The sequence below is a fragment of the Anolis sagrei genome, chromosome 4 (genome assembly GCF_037176765.1).
Source record: "Anolis sagrei isolate rAnoSag1 chromosome 4, rAnoSag1.mat, whole genome shotgun sequence".
Taxonomy (NCBI): Eukaryota; Metazoa; Chordata; class Lepidosauria; order Squamata; family Dactyloidae; genus Anolis; species Anolis sagrei.
This window is the reverse complement of record NC_090024.1, coordinates 212,953,304-212,976,924: the sequence shown is the minus strand read 5'-3', so window position 1 is coordinate 212,976,924 and position 23,621 is coordinate 212,953,304. Positions and strand designations below refer to the sequence as shown.

Below are 23,621 nucleotides of genomic sequence, written 5' to 3'. Positions count from 1 at the left end.
CTAGTCCAACATTCACTACACCATGCTGGTTCTGTGATTTCTGATTCTTAAGTCAAAATCATGCTGAAGTAGCAGGGCAGCACTAAAAAGAAAGAAGCAGAGTCTGCATTCAGTGCTGGTTCTACATTTTTCAGTGTCTAGAAAATGGAGGAGGACAATGTCTTCCACAGTATATTTTTTAATCTAATTTTCTAATTTTAATTTTCTGAAGGCTAAAACAAATTAATGTTTATATACTTGTATCTGTTTTAGCAAATATAGACAGGATTGGCAGATTTGTCAGTGTCTTGTATAGTAGGTGACTAGGAATCAAGAATGGATTATGTACACAACCATTGGCAGGGATCCCCATGGCTGAGAAAATAGTTTCATGACCCAAATAAGTTTTACATTTTTAAAATTTATAAACAGTGTTTTCTATATTGGAAATAACTTTCTCTCCCAATGATTTCCAAGAGGAGTTTCTGTTACAGCTTGGGCTGAATGGTTTAGCAAAGTGAATAAATTCTGTTTAAATCCCAGAAAACCATTGTGTAAGCCTAAGGATTTCTTTGGATGCCAGCTTCACTAGTTTTTGGTATCTTCAAGAAATGGAAAGTCATGCTTCCAGCTGTCACCTTCATTCATTCTTCTAATTATTATTATTATTTTGCAAGGTCCTAACACATGCATAATTCATAAGGGATAATCCTTGTTCTTATGCCACTTCTTTAATGAAATGTCTTCATTGGGATTCAATTACAAAAGCGTCATTCTTTCAGTGTGCAGTGATAACAAGGGTATGAGGTACGATTTGTATAATCTGGTTACATGGATCAGATTGCCCGCCCATAGCCTCCTGGGCTTTGAGGGGTTTTTTTTCCTGAATAAATGATGATTGATTTTCCCCACAGCATTAATCTTTTCTCTCTTTCCTGCTTTCCTCCCCAACTCACTTTTCTCAGAGCCACAAGCAACCAGCTGCCTTTATAGTTACCCAGCACCCACTACCAAACACTGTAGCAGATTTCTGGAGGCTGGTGTTTGATTATAACTGTTCCTCTATTGTGATGCTGAATGAAATGGATGCTGCACAAGTAAGTTAAATTTTGAATATGTAAATATGTGCAGATCTGGTGTTTTCATCTACTATGGCCTAAGCCAAATATTGTGGTTAAAAAAACCAATTCTAAAATATTTCTATAAAACTGAATATATAGTTTGAGTTACACCTTTCATGAGTGTCTTGGCCTCTTCTACAATTTGTTATGAGTTCATGTGTTGATGCAACATGTAGTCTTGCTGTACATGTATACTAACCACTTAGGTCAATTTGAAACTGTAATAGAAAGAAAAATTACATTGGCAACCCTGAAATGGCAAAATTATCTGAATTGTTTTGGGCTATTGACTTCTGTTGAGAGATACAGCCTGTCACGTTTCATAGCAACAGGTATATAGGTTTCACTGACATAGCTGTGTTACTCTGGAATAACATTATGCAAAGGGATACAGTATAACTTTTGAGACTGAGAGAAAGATTTTAGTGGCATAAGCTTTCTTAGATTGAAATCCACTTCATCAAATGCAGTTTACAAATTCTAAAATTGCATTTGATGAAGTTTCCTTCTCCATTCTGTCTCTCAAATAGGTTTTGTACACATGATAGCCATGTATAAATATGTGAGAGGAAGTCACAGGGAGGAGGGAGCAAGCTTGTTTTCTGCTTCCCTGGAGACTAGGGCACAGAACAATGGCTTCAAACTACAAGAAAGGAGATTTCATCTGAAGAACTTCCTGACTGTGAGAGCTGTTCAGCAGTGGAACTCTCTGCCCCGGAGTGTGGTTGAGGCTCCTTCCTTGGAGGTTTTTAAACAGAAGCTAGATGGCCATCTGTCAGGGGTGCTTTGAATGCAATATTCCTGCTTCTTGGCAGGGGATTGGACTGGATTGCCCATGAGGTCTCTTCCAACTCAATGATTCTATGATTCTACAGGTGGTATACATAGGTTTGTAAAAGAGCTGCTTTCACCATAGATATGGTGGTGGTAGTGGTGGTGGAGTAGGAGGAGAAGGAGGAGATTATCTAATTTACATTTTGTTGGGCATTGTTATGATTTTATTCAATGGTCTCTAAGGACTCTTCCAGATAACTTATGATTACTCATTGGATACTTCACTGCCTCTTTTCCCCAAACTTTTGAGTCATTTGTTCCTATTTGCAGAGAGATCATGTTGAAAGGTTTTGTAATACAAGATGTCACTGGGAACGTTGGTACTTAATGTTTAAAATCCAGGCAATTGTACTTTGCTTATTTATTTTTTTAGCACAATCTTTTAACCATTTTTTTTTGCCTCCAGCTCTGTATGCAGTACTGGCCAGAAAAGACATCCTGCTGTTATGGGCCAATCCAAGTGGAATTTGTTTCTGCTGACATAGATGAAGATATTATCAATAGAATATTTCGGATCTGCAACATGGCAAGGGTAAATCCTGTTTTCCCATCAGCCTTAGGATTTTAGGCAGAATATCTTTGGAAAGAATGTATCTATATATTCTCCCATGTTTTTCTATTTGTCTTCTCTCCTTCCCCCCCCCCCCTTTTTTTTTTTTTTTTTTTTTGCACTGAGATATTCCATCGGGTAATTTAGGCTTATTCAGTCAGTTAAAGGGAAGTGCAGTAAAATAGACTAATATTTGGTTAGTGAATTAAATAGGTATACACCAGAAGTTTTTAGCTGTGTTTTGTCTCTCTCTTTCTAATATTCTTTTGCCACATTTGTCTATAATCTTTTTGAATAAATAATCCATTTTAGCCTGGTTTATTGGTAAGAGGTCTTCTGAATAATTCCTTTGGATCCTCCTTTGGGAGAAATGCAGGTAACAAACAAACAAAAAACCCCCAAATAATTCATTAGTGTGAATCACAGTTTCCTCTTCTCAGGAATGATGATTCCCTATTCAGGTCTTGTGCCACCCATATGTAGCCTAGCTGATCTTCGTTCCCCCATCTTGTATCCATTCCATCTTTCTACAGTTGCTTTTGCTTCCTTTCTTGTTATCCTGGCAGATACATTTCTTGTTTTCCCTTGAACACAGACAAAATAAAATTTACAGAATAGCAGGGAGCATGAAATTGATTTATTCACTTCTTTATAATTTAACTCTTGGCATTTTTAAGCTTTCAATAATTAAGCCAGCTCAGAGGCATGTTTGAGGCTATCCATTTCTGTCTCCATGAATGTGGGATCACTGGATCGAAGAGAGGGAGCTCCATGTGGTCCACAACCCCCCCCCCCCATAGTTTACAATGTTCTTTCTCAACCTTTAGAGGAAAAAATGTTTTACCAATGTGCATTCATAGTCCACAATGTGTCAGATACAGTTTGCTGATTTTATCAGCATTCCACAAATATATGTTCCTTGCCCTGTCTTATGGAAACCTTATCATGGGGTTTTAGGTTAAAAAATATGTTTCCATTGCACAGTGGGGACTCATAACATGGTGCTCGGGTATCTAGTCCAACACTCAAGGAGTGCCTTTATTAACAGATTGCCTTTTTCTTTCTGGAGGAACTCAGTCCTCTTTCCAATATAATTATCCTGTCTTTACTGTCTTATCTCTACATGTTAACCATTCATGATATATAGTCCCTCCAGCCATGAACATGACAGATAATGTTCCTTCTAATCTTTTATGTATCAGTATTCTTCAGTCTGCAGGAAATGGGTAGTGCTTGCAACTGCAATTCTTGAATAATAGTCTCAGAAATTCCTGAAGTGATAATGCCCAAAGTAACCTTGATGTTCATTCCCACAAATGATATATCCCATGTAGTTCATTCTTAATGTTCTAGCAATTCTTTAAAAGGACTCCTATGGGTGAAGAGTGGAGAGAACAATTCTCATTCCAAAAACTCAGTTTCTCTAAGCATTTTCTCTTGAGATTGAAGGGCTACCTGAAATTAATACTTCTTAGCAATACTATGCAAGGACAAATTGCATGTTTTAAAATTCTTTTTATAAGGAAAGATGGAAGCTGTTTCATAGTACTTATGTTCCAATACCTGAACTTCTACCTAGAAATGTGTGTACATTGATGGACCAATGTATAATTCTTTTCCTCCTAGCCACAGGATGGCTACCGTATTGTTCAGCATTTGCAATATATTGGCTGGCCAGCATATAGAGATGTTCCTCCTTCCAAGCGCTCACTTTTGAAAGTGGTTAGGAGGTTGGAGAAATGGCAGGAGCAGTATGATGGACGAGACGGACGGACAGTGGTCCATTGCCTGTAAGTGCTTATACTTCTTTAAGAACTGTTCACTAAGTGAATGTTCACAGATCTACCGATCTTTGTTGCATTGATAGAATACCACAGATAGTATTTATACATATGCATAAATAATCCCTATTGACGCAATTCATCTACTGTATAATACATTAAAAAGTAAGACTTTAAAAAATATATTGTTGATTGAGATTTGAAGAAAGATAAAGATGGAAAGAATATTAAAATTTAATAAGTGAGAAAGGGGCTTCTGTAGTGACTAGAAACTCTTAAGACGAGAATCATCCTCAAACCCTTTTCTCATTTTGTTTCTATCCATCCTAGAGCAGACACAACACACACCTGGTAGGAGAGCAGCGGCAAACACCCAAAGAAGATCAACACTAGTATCCTGCCCATCACACAATGACATCATCATGCATAACCTCTAGTGCGGGCCTCTACAACCTATGGCCCTCCAGATGTTTGGGACTCAGACTCCCAGAAGCCCTAGCCAACTTGTCCGATAGTCAGGAATTGTGGAAACTGAAATCTCAAACACCTGGAGGTCCACATGTTGTACAGGCCTACTCTACAGGGAATACCAAGAAGTTGTAAAGATTCCACTATGGTCGTGTTCCAGGACCTGATATGAATACCACCGTCCATAAATGCTTAAGTTCCATTATATAAATTAGTGTAGTAAAATGACATCTCTTACATAAAATGGCGAACAACTCAAAATGTATTACAGGGCATTGTTGGAACTTTAAATCGTAGCTAGATCCAGAATGTATACATGCAGCTTAGAATCCTACCCTCTACTTCCAAATGAAAGAGAGCTCAAAGAAGGTGACAATGATGAACTTTACCAGCTCTCAAAAAGGTCAGGTACTTTATATGGTTCAGGATCCTACTATAAAGGCCAGATAATTAAAATATGTGTATCACCACAAGATGTAGGATTGTGTCTGCTCTCCCTCTTATACTGATGCATTGATGAACCTGTATATATAGAACCTACACAGATATCAACCTCTCTAAATATATTATTGCAGATAGTCATGTTAGGGGAAATGTCTTAGATTCTCCTGTATTTAGAGATTTCCTTAATCATTAGAAAGAGGCTTTAGAAAGGTCTAATTTTTCTAAAACAATTCTTCTTTTCTATGCCTAGGAATGGTGGTGGTCGCAGTGGCACCTTCTGTGCTATATGTAGTGTATGTGAAATGATCCAGCAGCAAAACATTATTGATGTGTTTCACATAGTGAAAACCTTGAGGAACAACAAATCCAACATGGTGGAGACACTGGTAAGTACAAGCAAAGCTGCCTTCCCATTCCTAGCCATTACTGCTCTCAAGAGCTACTTAGATATTAGTCCCCTTTAGTACAATAGTACTTGCTGCTAAATAAGTATGTCATCTACTTATTTACTATTAGGAGAGTTACGTTTTTGAACTACAGCTCCCACAATTCCTCTTCTCACAATACATTACATGCCTTATCTTTTTGCTATAATTTAAAGACCAGTGATTATTCAATTCATGGAGCCCCCGGTGGCGCAGTGGGTTAAAGCACTGAGCTGCTGAGCTTGTTGATCGAAAGGTCGCAGGTTCAATTCCGGGGAGTGGCATGAGCTTCCGCTGTCAGCCCTAGCTTCTGCCAACCTAGCAGTTCGAAAACATGTAAATGTAAGTAAATCAATAGGTACCGCTCCAGCGGGAAGGTAACGGCGCTCCATGCAGTCATGCCAGCCACATGACCTTGGAGGTGTGTACGGACAATGCTGGCTCTTTGGCTTAGAAATGGAGATGAGCACCACACCCCAGAGTCAGACATGACTGGACTTAATGTCAGGGGACTACCTTTACCTTTACCTTTACCTTTACCTTAATTATTCAATTCACATTTACAGTCTTTTGCAGTCAAAGGAAGATCTACCCATCTTTCCCACTTGAAAAAAGAAATAGAAATAGCCAGTGATTCTGCAGAATGCTAAATGCATTTTGTGAATACTTCATTGTTAGAGTCTAAATTCTAGTGTTAGTCCTGATTAATGTAGAGCCATTGAAAACTAGATTTGTGTATGTGTTGACCTGCCATGCAGCAATAGATTCATTGGATCTCATCTGATTGATAGGGTTTTAGCAATTGACTTTAAGGATGTCTTGAAGCATAAACATGCATGCTGATATAAAAACAGGAGGGAAAGTATCTTAAACAATAACTTGTCTTTCTCTTTGTGCTCTTCCTTTCTCTTGTTATTTTCTCTTTTCTTTTTAGGAACAATATAAATTTGTATATGAGGTTGCACTGGAATACTTGAGTTCATTTTAACCGTCAAGGGCATGGAGCTTGAATTCCAAAAGCCTTGATGTTTGAAGGACACCAGTCCTCTCCCCTTCAAAAGAGTAAAGGGATGAAGAGTGTAAAGTTCTTCACTGTTTAGTGAGAGACCAGGTCAGATCTCAGTGCCATTGGGAGGAAGAAGGATCTACTGATGTCTGCTTTCCAGAACATCTCTTGTTTTTTTAAACGATCTACTGTATGAATTGGCAAAGCAAGAGGCAGGCTGGAAGATTCTGCTTTCTAATACCTTCTGACTGATTCTCTGCCACTTTGGATGTGTATTTTTGTTTTTACTTGAGACAAATGGGAATGGGGAAAAATACTTGGATAATCCTTTGTCTTCAGCTCTGCTTTCTGTTTTTTTCTGGTTTTTTTTTTTTTTTGCTACAAATCCTCACTTTATGTTTTTAATTTCATTTATCAGCCATTTGGTAAAGGAAGAAAGCTTCAGTAGACACATATTAAGGCTTTCAGCACAGTAAGCCTTTGTGATCAGCTTCTCTAATGAAAAGGCCACCGTCATGAAGCTGTACATTCCTGTCTGCTGCCATTGTCTCAGAAGCAGAGCACAGAGCTAAGAGGTTGCTGGTTAATTTTCTGCCTTGGTTGTTACACAGTGCTAGTAGATTTCCAATGTTCTGCATGGATTGGTTACATCTTAATAGTTCATATCAGCTGCAGCTTTTCTGAAGCAGTGCTGTAAAATTGCACCTCCTAGCCACTGAAAATGAGAACAGCTTAAAATTGTAATCACGTTTCCAACTATTATTGTTCTTTGATTTGTACTGAAGTTAATTTCATGTTACCATAAGTATTTGTGTGCAGTGTCCTTAATGCTGGTTGAAATGTAAGGAAAGGCTTAGAAGCCCATTGGGTGGGTTATAGCAGGCATGGGCAAACTTCAGTCCACCAGGTGTTTTGGATTTCAACTCCCACAATTCCTAACAGCCTATTTTTCCTCATTCCCATATTGGCTGTTAGGAACTGAAGAAGTTGAAGTCCAAACCCCTCGGAGGACTGAAGTTTGCCCTTGCCTGCATTATAAGCATATTGCAGTAAGCTTACCTTGGAGGTTGTTTCCATCAACTATTTAGTATTTATTATAAAGTCAGGTTCTGCCATGTGATAAGTGATGGTCAAGATCACAGCCTTCTTGCATACATGGCTAAGTGACACTGATCATTAAGACTTGGTGGCAGCAGTTCACACCTTCTGATAAACACTATTTTTAAAATGAAAAAATGAAGTATGTATTTATTAGGAGTTTGCAGTATAGTCAAGTTTACCTTTGCAAGTTAGACTTGTCAGTCATATTTCCCCAAACGGGGATATAACAGAATTATAAGTATCTGATCTTGAGATTGTAGAGGAGAGATTGATGTTTATGGCATGATCATAATCCAAAATAAAGTACAACTTTCATATTTATTATCCAGTGGCCAGCCAAACAATGCAGTTCCTATTTGATATATGGCAAAATGTTACCTATGCATAATAGTAACAGCAGCAACAAAAGGGTCAACACTGGCATACCGGGGAACAAGATCAAGATTATACTCCTCAGACTTTTCTTTAAAATCTCAAAATACAGTTCTTGGAAATGAACACCAAACAATTCTGCTGTGTTGCCTCAGGTTAACAATTATATTTTGAAGCTGTAGAAGCAAGTATAAATTGGGGTAATACAAAATATCCAATTTCTCTTTCACTATGTGCCCTGTTTAAAAAAAAGATACCTATTATAATTATTCAGTATTTTTATACAGTTATCAATCATTAATTAGCTTCCAGTTTCCTTTTAAAGGTGTGAAAAAAGGGATCAAAATTAATCTCTGTCTGATTCAACCAAATTCATCATGGTTTTTGGAGCTGGATCTGTACAACAATACAACTCTGGATCAGAGTGATCCATTTTGCAAAAAAATATGATGGCCGAGATTGGCACACAACAAATACAAATAGCAAGTAGGTAATCTTGGATGTAGCATCGCCCAGAATGCTTTAGCTTTGTGAGGTCAACATCCTTTGCCACTATTACCAATGTGGAAAGCCTGTTTTTTGATATTAATGTCTTTCTAAAAATCCACATGAAAATTAACATAATAGTTCATTACATTCTCCGCTGGAAAGCACAGGCATCTGTAAACATGTTAACATATTTGTTCATACATCTTTGAACATATGTTTGCATCTCAGACTTAGTGTTATTCTAGTGTTGAAAAAGAAAAAACCAAATACCTGGTATGGGTGTTGATGTTTTGCTTAGCATTCTCATCTCAGTTTCCTGTCGAGGGAAAAGGTTTCCACATTTAACAGTTGTATTTTTCACGAGCCCCTACTGTTGTGTTTCTATCCTCGGGTCATTTCATTAATAACAAGGCACTCAAGCCTTAGACATATTGATTTGGGACATTTGAAATATAGTATTAATTTCTTTTTTTTAAAAAATCAAAAAAAAATCAAAGGGTAAAGCAACAATAGCTTCAAGACATCTTAATTTAGAAGGCACCTTTAATTAGTAATCATTTTGCTCCCAGGACATATTTTTACAAGTTCACTGGAAGGATAAAATCATTAAATGCTAGTGAAGCAATCTATGCTTTAAATGTGCAAGTAAATAACAGAAATAGCTACAGAATTTGTAGCAACCAAAGCTAGGAATAAAATCCTCCTGGAAATGCTAAACACATTTACAACAAAAGCCACAGAGCATAAAATAGCCTTGCTATTTTCTTGAGACAGCACTTTTTCTTGCCCAGTTTAGAGACCTTGTTTATTGGGCTTGATCCACCGTTGCTTACTTTCATGTAAGAGAATGGGAACAGCATAATAAACAGCATAATACATTTGCAATTCCTCAATCTTCTATTCTGTGTGATTGAGGCATGAACAAGCAGTATGTAACCTATTTATTTATTTATTTATGTACCACACTTGTACCCCGCCCTTCTCACCCCGAAGCGGACTCAGAGTAACCTTACAAAGGCAACAATTCGATGCCACATAAACATATGCAGAATGACAAATAAACAAATGCATTAAAATCTAGGCTTTCTAGTTTCAGTGCAGAGGGATTGTGTTGGGAAAATGTCCTCATTGTAATTGTAGTTGTCTGTTGTTTGAATAACGACAGAGACTGGAACTTGATGAATGGTACTACAGGTATATCTCAGTTAACAAAGTATTATTGTGCATTATTTCTTGAACAGAATGAGTGGTACCAGCAGGAGAAACTATATGGAATAGATAGAAAAAGGTTCCTACACCACAAAAAGAGCAGTTCAGTGTAGATTTGTGGTTTTTAACATGCTAACTCAAGCATTATTGCATTGCTTAATATGCCACAATGGTCTGATAACAAAAGTCTATTACCTCTCATTCTCTTATACTATTCCACCAATGCAGATGCAACTAAAAAAAAGATCCAGACAAAAGACAATTATTAATTAGTAATTATTAATTAGTAATGATTATGATTTAGGGAAGATGACAGGTGAAATCTAATATATAGATAGTAATATTTAATTTTAAAGAGAAGAATGATAAGGCAGAAGCAGGCAAAAGGAAAAGCAATGAACATGCTTATCCTGCAATACCACAGTCTGCCATGAACACAAATTTGTGCAGGCATGGAGAGTGGATCCAAACTATCTGCATTATGAGGATTTTTAGTGTACCAGCCTAGAAAAAAATTGAGTAGAACTGAAGACAGGTTCCATGTGGAATATACAAGAAAAAAGACATGGGAAGGGGCATACAGAGAGAGGGAGATGTAAAATATCAGATGTGGGATTGCAAGAGAAGAGGGAAATGAACATATAGGTTTCAAATCCTTCGTTGATGGTTTGAGGATAAAAAGATGAGTTTTGAAAATAAGAGAGTAAGAAGAGGAGTTTTGGAATAGCAATTCTTGCAAGCAGATTTACCACATTGCTCCAGGACACAGAATGATACAATCACACAGTTGGAAGAGATCACAAGGGCCATCCAGTCCAATCCCCTGCCATGCAGGAATTCACAATCCACACACCCCTGACAATACGCTTATCTTTTTTATTTTAAATATTCCCGCCTGCCTCCCATACAACTCAAGGCAGTTTATACTTTATGCAGTATAAAAATTGAGTATCCCTTATCTGAAATGCTTGGGCTCCAAATTCAAACTTTACAATAACTGAATTTGCATATGCATACATAATGGGATATCATGGAGATGGGACCCAAGTCCAAACAAGAAATTCATTTACGTTTCATATACCCCTTATACACATAGCCTGAAGGTAGTTTTATATAATATTTTAATCATTTTATGCATGAAATGAAGTTTGTGTACATTGAACCACCAAAAACCAAAGGTGTCTATATCTCAACCACCCAACTTTGAATTTGGAATATTACATATATTGAATTCTTGATAAGAGATGTTCAACCGGAATTTGATACATAATAAGTATGGAATGCATGCTGTAGTAGAAATTTGACCACCTCAGATGCCATCTACAATGACCATTTAATGGCAACAAACTCCTACAATAAATGCATGAAAGAAAGCACTTAATGCACACCAGTGTTCTTTGGTTTGTGTAATTACTATCTGGGCCTCAAACTGGTTCCAGGATTTCCTATGTAAGCATCTTCACAGTGAAACCACTTTCTTCAATATTGGTTTGAAACTGCATTAAATGGCCAATATAGATGGGCCTTCAGTGAGTTTCAGCTTGATAAATTATCTATGACTCTGTACTAATAGGGATAAAAAAAATCAAAAAGAATTTGGAAAAAGTATGTCCCTTGACTGTTGAGAGACCCAAACCAGAAAATCCTGGATTGATAGGCTGAGTGTTAGTTTGTCAGAAAACATGCAAGTTTCCTTAACAGAAAATGTTTCATCCGTAGAAAACAATGTAGTTGGAGAGTTATTCTGCATAAAACGTGAAAACAGTATTTTCTGCATAGAAAAAATGCAAATTTTGTGCAGGAGAAATACTGAGCTATGATTAGTGTGAAAACTATGCAGTTTTAAAAGGCTTTCTCATAGCAAGAAAAATTGTTAAAAAAAATTTTCAAGGAAAAATATTAGAAAAGAATTATTATCTGACTGTAAAGAGAATTCAACCTCTAAGGAAAGATATGGGGAGCCCTCCTACTGCATTATTATCTAACCCAATTCAGAAATGCTAGAGATTCATCATAAGAAAATAATAACAACATGCAATCTTGAAGTATGTTCAGGAGGGAAATGTGTTTTACAATCGAATTGCTATATTCTGTATTTCTCACAGACCCATGTTTAAGCCCATTCTCACCAGCCATTCAAGGCTACAAAATCCACTAAGCAGTGCCTTTGAAAAAAGCATTCCTCCTACAGTATTGTTAAGAAATGCTTTGTGCTTGAGAAATGCTTGACATTCTTTCATCTCCACCCATCAATGAAATATTGAGTGGAATATGATGGAAGATCTATTTAGACATGGCCATATTCTATGCACTGCGTGGGTGCTAACCAATAGACCTTGAATAGATTTAAGAATGAAGTGAGGTTTCCAAGTTCAGCTCCCTTATTGACTGAGTTTTTTTTAAATGAAAGAAATAACTCTGATGCCACACATTGAAAATGATGCAGAACTGGGGCTAATGAAGTAGCAACCTTATTCTCACTCACCTTTCTTATGTCAAGAATAGAACGGTAATTGTTAATATTTTCATTTCTATCACACCGTAGTTGATGATGTTGACAAGGATGGATGGAGGGAAAGAAAGAGTGGAGATAAAAAATTTCACACAAAACCCAAGAAGTGTTGTTCTAGGTTTTGAGCACAGTCAATATTTCCTCACCTTATGGCTGCCTTACATTTTTGAGAAGTTCTTCACCGAGATAACTGCTTGAAACTATTTTTAAAAACATCTCCTTGACAGAGGAAGCCGACAGCTGCTAGAAGCAGCTGGTACAATCTAAGCATGTCAATAATAAATCTCCTGAAGTTTTACAGGGAACCAGGTAGTCCCTTTTTTTAAAAAAACAAACCATTGTTCTTGTAATTTTTGTTTTTTAAACAAAGATGCCTGTCTCATAAATTCCTGTCCATGTCCTGGCCACTAAAATAACCATGATATAGTAATGAAGAAATTATGGCAAACCGGCTGCTATGTATAGACTTGCCAGCAGACAAATATCTCACTTATTGCAGTTGTTCTTCCTCATGAGATTTCCTGTAACTTTCCATGATATATTGTATTAAAGAGAAGTGCTAAAACTAAGCCATGGGTGGCCATGTTGTGGTGGTAATGTTGCTATACATTCAGAGGGGTAGATAACACTACTATACTGTGGTGTCAAGGAAGTCCATTTGCTGTACTTAGTGTGTTCATAGGTCTCCAAAAAACTATGTCTTGTTGTACCAGCATTCCATAGTCATTTACTGTTTGTCAGCAAAGTTTTATAAGATTAGCTAGTCCAAAAGTGAATGCATATTGTTACATTACATTGTTAATGCTGGAGAACCAAGCCATTTGGTGGCCTGTTATCAGCCATTCTTCTTTCTCTTTTTGACACTCCTATGGTTGGGTTGACAGAGTTATTAGCTAAGGAATCTCCCCATAAGATTTGACATCATTAAGCAATCCTTTAAATTGAGTCCTCTGTAAAGACTAGAACTTGCCATATCCTAAGAAACGTATTTTGTATCCTGATGTTTTCTATGCTACTGACTACATAAGTGCTCATACATAAGACCAATTCTCAGCATCAAAGTGGGAGTGAAAAACATATTTTGGTGACTTTTCCCCATACTAAAACTAGTTTTGGAAATCAGTTTTGTCCATCCAAAAATAACCAAAAGAAAAAAATCTGAACAAAATGCAATTATAGATGAGCTAAGAAGGATGGGGAATAAGCATTAACCTGTTCTCATTACTTTTCCCTTCTTTATCGCCTCACCTGCTGAAGCCAAGATGTACTGGCATCCAAAAGGGCATAGTGTCAGCTATATTCCTGTTATCTTCTCCCTATAAGAATGAGGGGAATGTAACTACTCAACATGTCCCAAGCTAGCCCAAAAATTCTCTTTTAGTCGAGCAGAGCAAATTTTGGCTAGCTGGATTGTTGCATGATGGCTAAATAACTTTTCTTTTGCAGGAACCCTGGATGCCTAAATTTACCACTTAAGCTCAGTTGTACAGTTTGGATGTTTGATAGATAAAGCACGTATTTAAAAAAAGAGAAAAAAAAGGAAAATATAAATATGAACAATTCAGCACTGTGCATTCAGAGTTTTTCTTTTCTTTCTGGTTTACAAGAAGGGAAGGTAAATAATGTCAAGTCAATGAATATTAGATATATTTTTTGACTGTACATTACAGTGAAGTGTAAACTTTTTTTTACAACTGCAAGTCCATCTTATTTATTCTTGTAAATGTTTCCCAGATAATGTTTGTAATATGGGCTGTGTTGCAAAATCCATACAATAAACCTGTGATCCAAGATTAATGTTTTACTAAGAGATTCTTGCACTGGTGCTTATTCTTTTTTGGTATGAAATTCAATGTTTGCTGTGAACAGGAATGGGATTACTCCTACCAAAAGAAATTGCAAAGTATTTACATGCTAAAAAGACTTAAGAGGAAGATAAACCTCAGAACTGCTATCATATGTAAACAGAATAGGAAGGGACCCATCACACTAAGGTAGGTGATGGCAACGTTGCAGGTTTGGGAGCTATTAAGAATTTTATCCATCACTAACTAGGGATCATGGGAAGAGGCAAAAGAGTCACTGTTTTCGTGTTCTGGCTGAAACATTCATTCTCTAGGTGTAGTACATTGACAGCAATCTATAAATAGAATTAGGGTTCCAATTATCTGCATAAATACAGAAGAACCGGTAGCTAGGTTTGTGAATTAATTCAAATAACTCAGGAAACAGAAGTCTGTAGTGGGTGGCCGCGACAGTTATGCTATCAGGTTCGAATCCGGGGAGAGGCGGATGAGCTCCCTCTATCAGCTCCAGCTCCTCATGTGGGGACATGAGGGAAGCCTCCCACAAGGATGACAAAACATCAAATCATCTGGGCATCCCCTGGGCAACGTCCCTGCAGACGGCCAATTCTCTCACACCAGAAGCGACTTGCAGTTTCTCACGTCACTCCTGACATGAGAAAAAAAAACCTGAGGGTACAGTTGTAACATAATCTGCAACATAATCAAATATTTAATGAATATTCTGAAAAACAAGTAGTAATAACAAATCATTTGTCAATCTGAAAATGAAAATTTAGGAATATTTTTTGCTTCGGTCTTACTCAAAACAGATTTCTTGCTCTGTAGGCATAAAAATATCAAGTAAGCCATTAAAAAAAACAGAATCAAAGGTCCTGTTAACTGTACTGCCATTTTGTCATGAAAAATATTTTGTCCCTAATGACCTAATCCTATGACCTGCTGCACTAGCAATATGGTACTTAAGATGCAATGCCTAGACTTCTGTGCCAAAGCACTGTCACAAAGTATGAATTATGACTGGTTATACAGGCAGATGTGCTGATTCAAATGTTAGAGGTCAGTAGGCCACACAAGTTGAAAAGCCTGCTGGCAGGGATTAGAAGAAGTTGTTAAGTAAAGCAGGAACATACTCACTCTGCTAGAAGAAGAATTTAACAGCAAGGAAATAAATTGTGAGGATAGACAGAATCAGCTAGCTATTCATTATTTGTGCCTTTCTGGAGTACACTTAAAGAAAGGAAAAAAGACTTGGGGGAGATGATAGTTGTCCTGGGGAAGATGAGTTTTGTCCTCTTTCTGTGGGTTTTGTGGAGCCAAAATTGGAAAGACAGCCATGAAGGAACCAGATAGTATCATCAATTGTAAAGTCATGTTATTTAACAACTAGATCAGAATCATCCAGGCCATATTTCCAATTTCAATGTAACAGCAAATAGATGGTCAGTAAAGATAACAGAATGAAATATGGTGTTGGAAAATACTTCTACAGATATTGTGGACTACTAAGAAGATAAATAAATGGGTCATAAACAAATCAATCCTGAGCTCTCATGAAAAGTGAAGAGGGCTAAACTGAAGCTGCCATATTTTGGACATATTGTGAGATTATATTATTCACTGCAAAAGATGATATGCTTGGTAAAGTGGAAGGCAATAGGAAAAGAGGTAGACCACACCACAGGTGAACTGTTTCAATCAAGGAAGCCATATTTGTAAGATCTGAGCAGAGCTGATGACTATGGAATACTTGAGTTCTCTTATTCATATGGTGGCCATGTCAAAGTTGACTTAAATAGCAAATAATAATAACTACACACCCCTGCTTGATATAAGGCCATTATACCCACATTGTGTAGTCCTGTCATGGGAACAAAACACACACAAAAAGAATGGAATACAATTGCATGGTAGGTAGCTAACATTATTCTCTGCACCAATAAGAAAAATGACGTACACAAAAAATGGGGGGGGGGGAGGCTACAACTGTACTGGTTGTGCTCTAAATTGGCTTGACATCATAATGGTTCAAGATTCAGTCATCAATTGATCCACCGTAACGGTAAAGCAATCAATCACTTAGTTCATGTACTGGGCAACATCTAGGATGACAGATGTGGGATTCTACGTGAGGAGATGCATTGTTTCCTTGCAACTTGGGAGTGAAACAACACATGCTCTTTTGCTGGGGATAATCTTTGCTGCCCTTACTCTCAAGGTCCTGTTTCCTCCCCAAGTTCCATACCAAACCACATCAAATTTGCGATGAATTAGAATTAACAATGAATTAACAATGAGCATCATAATGGGATAAGGCAGATCTCCAAGAAACACTGAGGTTGGGGTATATATCTCATCTCCATCGGAAAGAAACCAACTCCTTGAAACCTCTGGATTTCTTCACCTGTGATTGATTTCCCGCCCCTCGCTACCTTCTACAGAACATGTGAAATCTACATGTAAGCCAATTGCAACATCTGAAACAGTGCTAATGTTCTGCCCACACAAGTTGTTTCAAGAGGTGGTTTGGTCTTACTGGGAACAGAGTTGATATATTCAAAGGAATAGTTGATAAAAACTTTAATGGAACAATGAAGAAGATTCAACTCCCAACACCTTTTGATGTTAATAGCTCAAAGTCTCTAAAAAGGGGTTGGAGGTTTGCTTTAAAGATGGTCTTTTGCTTACTTGTCTCTGTATCTTTCTCTTCTTTGTCTTTATATCTGGAGCAAAGTCGCCTTGATTGTAGAATCGGCTATTTGTCTGTTCACAGTTCCACTTTTGTTAGCTTTGACTATCAACTTTGACATAGAATATTTTTAGCGTCCTCACTCCTCTAAAGCTCCTGGTCTAATAGCTGACTTCAGAAACTACCAGAGCTCGTTTTCAGGCTCCGCCTCTGGGGGGTGTCTTAAAGGGGAAGGGATGGTTTCTTCCCACAATAGCTATACCAGGGGTCCTCAAACTCTACAGGCCAATGGATACTCCACCTCAGACATCAGAAGAGCTGCAAGACCAAGAACAAGCCACAAGAGTAAAGATGAAGATCCACCCAGAGGAAAAGTGTTCCTGCCATACATCAAGGGAACCACTGATCGCATAGGGAAGCTGATGAGGAAACACAACATACAAACAATCTACAAACCCACCAGGAAAATCCAACAAATGCTACGTTCAGCAAAGGACAAGAGGGATCCTCTCACCTCTGCAGGAGTCTACCGTATACCATGCAGCTGTGGACAAGTCTACATAGGGACCACCAAACGCAGCGCCCAAACAAGAATCCAGGAACATGAAAGGCACTGCAGACTACTTCAACCAGAGAAGTCAGCCATAGCAGAGCACCTGATGAACCAGCCTGGACACAGCATTTTATTTGAGAACACAAAAATGCTGGACCACTCTCACAACCACCATGTCAGACTACACAGAGAAGCCATTGAAATCCACAAACATGTGGACAATTTCAACAGAAAGGAAGAAACCATGAAAATGAACAAAATCTGGCTACCAGTATTAAAAAATTCTAAAATTAAAACAGCAGAGAGAAAAACAGGCAGGGACACCTAATCACCTTTCAAGAAGAGTTTGCTCCAGGCACTGTCAGCCCATTGTATGCTAATCAAGGTGGTCAGTTGAAAAGATTCACACCTAGCCCAACTCACAAAAGCCTTTTGTCTCACCCTGGTCATTCCACAGATATATAAACCCCTTTTTCCCAGCTCCAGCAGACCTCTGAGGATGCTTGCCATAGATGCAGGCGAAACGTCAGGAGAAATGCCTCTAGAACATGGCCATATAGCCCGAAAAAACCCACAAGAACTGGGTCCTCAAACTTTTTGAACAGGGGGCCAGTTCACTGTCCCTCAGACTGTTGGAGGGCCGGACTATAGTTTACACAGGAATATTGTGAAACATTTGTTTTATATATTTTGAAACATTTATTTCTAATTACAAATAAATGAAATTTTGACTTCAAGCATGTCGTGGCATGGGTAACAGGTTTACTATAACAGCAGGAACCCATGAATATGTTTACTGATCATCCTATCGGCCAAACTCCCATGACCTCTTGTCATGGGAGTTTGGCCAATAGTTTGTGGCAGCCACACAATGTTTCTGGATGAGAACTACTACTTTCAAAGTAAGGGCCGCACAATTAAACAGAAAATAACACTTTCAAACCAGGAACAGATTTCTGTTCTACAATTTTATTATTATGTTTATTTATACATCACTTTTTGTCTCCACAAGGAGACTGTGGGTCCTTCCAGACGCCCTATATCCCAGGAAAGTATTACTATTCTTTAAAACAGGCATGGGCCAGCTTGGGCCCTCCTTCCTCCCAGCCCCTTCCTTCTGCCAGGCAGGAAGATAGAATTAGATTATTAATATTATTAGACATACAATTGGAAGGAACCCCCAAAGGTCATCTAGTCCATCCCCTTCTTTCTGCCAAGCAGGAAGATAGCATTAGTATATTATTGTTGTTGTTGTTGTTGTTGTTGTTGTTATTATTATTATTAGACTCATACAATTGGAAGGGACCCCCAAAGGTCATGTAGTCCAGCCCCTTCCTTCTGCCAGGCAGGAAAGTAAAATTACGGCAGGAGCAATAACAACAACAACAAAAACAATAGTCTCCTGAAGTAAATTGAAGGGCATTGGACTTGAGTTTTGGAGTTGTGGTTTACCTACATTCAGAGAGCACTGTGAACTCAAACAATAATGGGTCTTTACCAAATTTGGCACAAAAACCTGATATGCTGAAAATGGAATACTGGCCTTTGTGTGGCCCCTTGACCCTGCTGCTGCTGCTGCTATGGGTGGCTGGATAAGGAGGCGGAGCTTAATCTGAATGGGGGGAGGGAGCGGCCAAGTGCTGAAGGAAAGAAAGAAGAAATGGAAAAGCCAGGAAAAGTGAAGGGAGGGAAGGAATCAAGGCAGAAAGAAGGAAGGAAGGAAGGAAGGAAGGAAGGAAGGAAGGAAGGAAGGAAGGAAGGAAAGGGGAAAGAAAGGCAAAAGGAGGGAAGGAAGCATGGAATGCAGGCAAGCAGATCGGGACTTTCCTGCCCTCCCCCCAGCCCCCGGATGCACCATCTCTGCCAGTAGAGCTCCAGGGTGTCTGAGGCGAGGTGTGCCATGGCTTGGGGCTGCAGGGCTGGCAGGCAGCGGGAGGCACGTCTGTCTCTCTTTACCACGCTCCTAGTCTTCAGCTGCTCTCCTCTTGCTGCCCTGCTACTGGCATGCCTGCTGCTGGTCTCCCATCCGGGGGCAACAGGAGCAGCAAGAGGAGAGCGGCCGAAGGCTAGGAGCGTGGAGAAGAGAGACAGACTCGCCTCCCACTGCCTGCCAGCCCTGCAGCCCCAGCCATGGTGCACCACGCCTTGGACACACTGGATAAATGCCCCCCGGGGCTGGATCTGGCCCCCGGGGCTTAGTTTGAGGACCCCTGAGCTATACATATAAAGACTACACCTCCTCTAAGTAAAGGAGAACCTAACTAGGAAAATGTTTTGTCATGGCAGTACAGCTTACCTTCATTCTGTTTTGTCATCATGACCTGCAGCCAGTACCCATAGGTAAGTCACGGAGTTAAATTTCTGCTATTAATGCACACAGTTTCATTCTGCATGTCCAGTTGACATGATATATGTCTTCTCAGGACATTCTCCATGTTTTTATAAGATACAACACAGGAGTTGAATGCAAACTATTTTTAGAATTTAAATTCAGCTTGCAGGAATTGAAATAAGATGAGGCCAAATGGAGAAAGTGAGACAAGGGGGGGGGGGGGGGACTGGGACATTCAAAACTGGGCAGTTCAAAACATGAGATTACACATACAAAACAGGCACAGATCCATAAGAAAATGATCCAGCCATTGTTCAACTAGTCACAATCATGATTGTTAAATGTATGGAAATCAAGCTGGCTAAAGTGGGGAAATGGAGAATGGTAAAGCTAGGAAAGGAGGAGAGATTCATATTTGAGCTGCCAATATCACAACATCAGAAATGACATATTCATGATGAAAGTAACCCTTTTCATCTTGGAAGAGTTCATGGAGGAAATTAAGCACATTTAACTCATCTTATTTTATGGCAGAATAAAAATACTTCAGCTAATGTTAGGAATGTATCCTAGATTGATGAGGACAGGCCAGTGGAGATTCAAATGTTTGCATTATATATTTTGTGTATTTTGTTTGGCAAATTTAGCTGGACAATAGGAGCTCATCTCTTGATGTCAATCTGTGCCGCTATGTGGTACAGAAGATGATCCAGGCTCATCACACCAGGTAAGTGATGGAACAATGCTGCTATCAGGGTTTATTGAGGGGTTTCCCATCAACAGCAAGAGACAAGTTTGTCATAAGCAGGTGGAAGGCTGACAAGGGATTGTACATGGTATTGTGCGCTAGGATCTATAATCAAAGATGACAATCCTGCTTCAATCCTGGTTTGCCACATTCTTTTGATAAAATCCTAAGAAAAAGCATCAGTGTCTCTCACTTGAGAGAGAAGTCTGCTATAAGTAGTAGCAATGTTAGTGTGCTTCAGTATAAAGAGATATAAAACCATAAATAGTATATTTGAGACCAAACAAGAAAAATACATTTCTAATATGTGCTTTTATATACACTAGTTCGCTTTTTCAAATGTATTGGATGAAATAGATCTGAAAAAGTGGTCTGGAGTCCATTAAAAGTTTATGTGAAACATTTATTTTTCTCAGTTATTAGTGATGCCACAGGATACTTTTCTATGTTTTATTCTTTCCCTTGTTTCATTTCCAGCTCAAATACAATCATCCAATGGAATTAAGTTCACGGTGTGCTGCTCAAAACCCAGCATGTCAAAAGACAAGGAGTACTCACAAGTGAGCTGAGGTTAGTTTGAAATTTAAATATTTTTTAAAAAAAATAACACCACAATATATTGGGAGTTCAATTTATCACCACTCCCACTCCATAAAAAAACCAGAGACATAACAGGACTGCACTATTCTTTATGTAATATAATGAACAATTGTTTTTGTTCTTATTCCTTAGCTGCCTTCACAATAATTTTATCTGTTACAGAGCCAAACTGAGCCTCACTCAGCATGGAGTGCTATGGAAGCTTCTATCTGATGTAATTTCTTCGCAAGCAGAGGCGCAACAAGATCTAAAAGCAACATGCATTCCAGGGGGTCAAATAATATTTTTACAGTGATAAATCTGTTGCTGCAGGAGGCAATTATTCACAATTTCCTTCTTCCTTGCAGACTTGTGAAAACAGGGGAGGCTTTAGAGTTATCAATCCCATGGCAAGCTCAGTGGATTTGATAAGAGCATGCTATACCTACTGAACTATGAGATAACCTTAGAAAAAGAATGTTTGCAGATGGATTTAGTCTGCTTGGAAATAAAGTTATACACCATGGCAGGATCAACATTAAACACTTCACTTAACAGATCCCAACCAATTTCATGAACTGGCATTCATGTCAAACTCCTTTTCTTAGATGTTTCCCTGTGAAATTTCTTGAAGTCCATGTAACAATCGCAGCATGTTGCAAATTTGGTAGAATTAAGGAACGTAGTGCAGTAATCAGTGAAACTTTTACACCAAGTAGTGCTGAATATTCTCCGATTTCAGTCTTTCCCTAGACACTCTTAATTGTGAGCAAGTACTACAACATGAAAGAAATACTTTATAGTAAAAATGTCATTCAACTTTTAATCTTGCAGGGGTGGGCAACTTCCAGGGGTTGAGGGAATTCATCACTCTTTATCAGATTGTACATCCCAGTTTTTGGCCCAGCAGATCCCACCTCCTCAAAAATGGGCTGCATTTTAAAAAGAAATTTTCCCTGAAGATTTTGGGAATACTATGGGATATTTTGCCACAAGTTCACCTTTTTTAAATGGTCCAAATATAACTTCTTTCTCCTGAATCAGTGTATCTAATTGAGTGAGTGCAGTATATGTCACCTTTTTCCTGATCTGAGGTCCAATACAGCTCACAGACCATACAATAAAATTAGCTAAAACATAGCATTAAAATTAAAACAAAATTAACATATTTCCATTTTAAAAATTATAACAATTTTTAAATTAAATTAAAAATAAAACTAGTGCACCCCTCATCTCCATAAGGAGGTTCTTTGCAAACCATTAGTTACTGAAAGCCTGCTTAAATAAGTTATTTGCCTTCTGGTGAAACGAAAAAGGTGAGGAACCAGTTTAAACCTCCTATAGAAAAGGTAGAAATACATTTGTCAGTGAAAAGACAACCTCCTATATCCTCACCAAAAAGAGCTGTGATGTTGGTGGGACTGAAAGAAAGCCTTCCCATTATGATCTTAAGACTGTGGAAGGTTTGTATAGAAATATATGATATTTCAAGTAGTCTGGATGTAAGCCATATAATCATAGCCTGCTTGTTGAAAGGTCTGTTTGAGCTGATAGAAGTCGAGACCACAGTTGCCAAAAATAGTATCAAAATGAACTACAGAGCTACCCATCAGAACCTTCAGGCAACTATTCGTCATTTTTCGGCAAAATAATATTTTAACTTTCCTAAATGGGAAGGGGGGGAGGAGGAACCAAGACCATAAGAGGCTACAAAATACCCTTTGAGATCACATGCATCCAAGGGCTACACTTTGAACACCATTTTCCTAGACAGTTCAGAATTATTCCCAATGTGATTGCAGTCTAGGATCTTAGGAACTATAATTCATACAGGCGATAATTATTTTGAAGCTATTCCTTGGCATTTACTCACTTTCCACTATGACCACTTTCCTTTTATTTATATCCTTCCTTTCTCCATAACAAGCAAGATTTAAACTGGTACACATGAAAACAGATAATCAAGTTGCACTTCCAACCTGGAAAAGGTTTCCTCAGATAAACAAAGGGAAGAACAGAGTAAAGATTAAAACCAAAGGAGTCTGGCAATTCTGTCACAGCAATAGCAGAAGCAGACTCTGATCTATTGCAGGCACTGCTTGGAAATCAGGAGGAAATATAGAGGCAATTCACCCTATCGAGCAATGAAAAACTGTTTGGAAAGGGAAAAGAAATGTCATACTCCACTTGCTAATGAACTACTGGGGCCAAGGTTATTCTGTTTCTGCTAATACTAAAAGCACAGAGATGTGATGAAGAGGGATGCACCTAAATATACTTTCCCCCTTTTAACTCAGCTACAAAAGAGCAGATTAACTAGGATGAAGTAGGTGGATGTTAATGATCCTATTAATCTTAAAGTTGCTCTTTTAAAATGTGGTTTCAGTTGTACTGGAAAAAGGAATTATTTGCATTAATAATATTACAGTATTTGACAGGTTCTATTGGTGACATACACTGGTATAAGCACAATGGGAGAAAGGAAAGATACAAATAAAATAAAATAAATAACTAATGAACTAACCCCTGTCACACCACCATATATATATATTTCAGTTGTTTAGAAAGGATGCATCCAATGTATGTGATAGCTAGCATGGTTTAGTGGTTCGAGTGTTGAAGCC

General features: G+C 38.2%; 1 protein-coding gene and 1 long non-coding RNA gene across 20 annotated transcripts in view; both read left to right on the top strand.

The window, feature by feature from the left end:
* PTPRT (protein tyrosine phosphatase receptor type T) overlaps positions 1-14,101 on the top strand; it is a 713,818-nt gene extending 699,717 nt beyond the window's left edge. For all 19 annotated transcript variants that reach the window (XM_060772259.2, XM_060772263.2, XM_060772261.2 and 16 more), the window contains 5 exons: positions 945-1,076; positions 2,341-2,466; positions 4,111-4,274; positions 5,428-5,563; positions 6,537-14,101. In XM_060772259.2, coding sequence (XP_060628242.2) covers positions 945-1,076; positions 2,341-2,466; positions 4,111-4,274; positions 5,428-5,563; positions 6,537-6,590 — 612 coding nt within the window. In that variant the 3' untranslated portion in view covers positions 6,591-14,101. The remainder of the gene's footprint in view (positions 1-944; positions 1,077-2,340; positions 2,467-4,110; positions 4,275-5,427; positions 5,564-6,536) is intronic.
* A 6,216-nt stretch (positions 14,102-20,317) lies between these two features.
* On the top strand, positions 20,318-21,306 carry LOC137096834 (uncharacterized). The gene is made up of 3 exons (XR_010909762.1): positions 20,318-20,397; positions 20,896-20,988; positions 21,181-21,306. It is a non-coding gene; the product is annotated as an uncharacterized lncRNA (long non-coding RNA).
* The last annotated feature ends 2,315 nt before the right edge of the window (positions 21,307-23,621 follow it).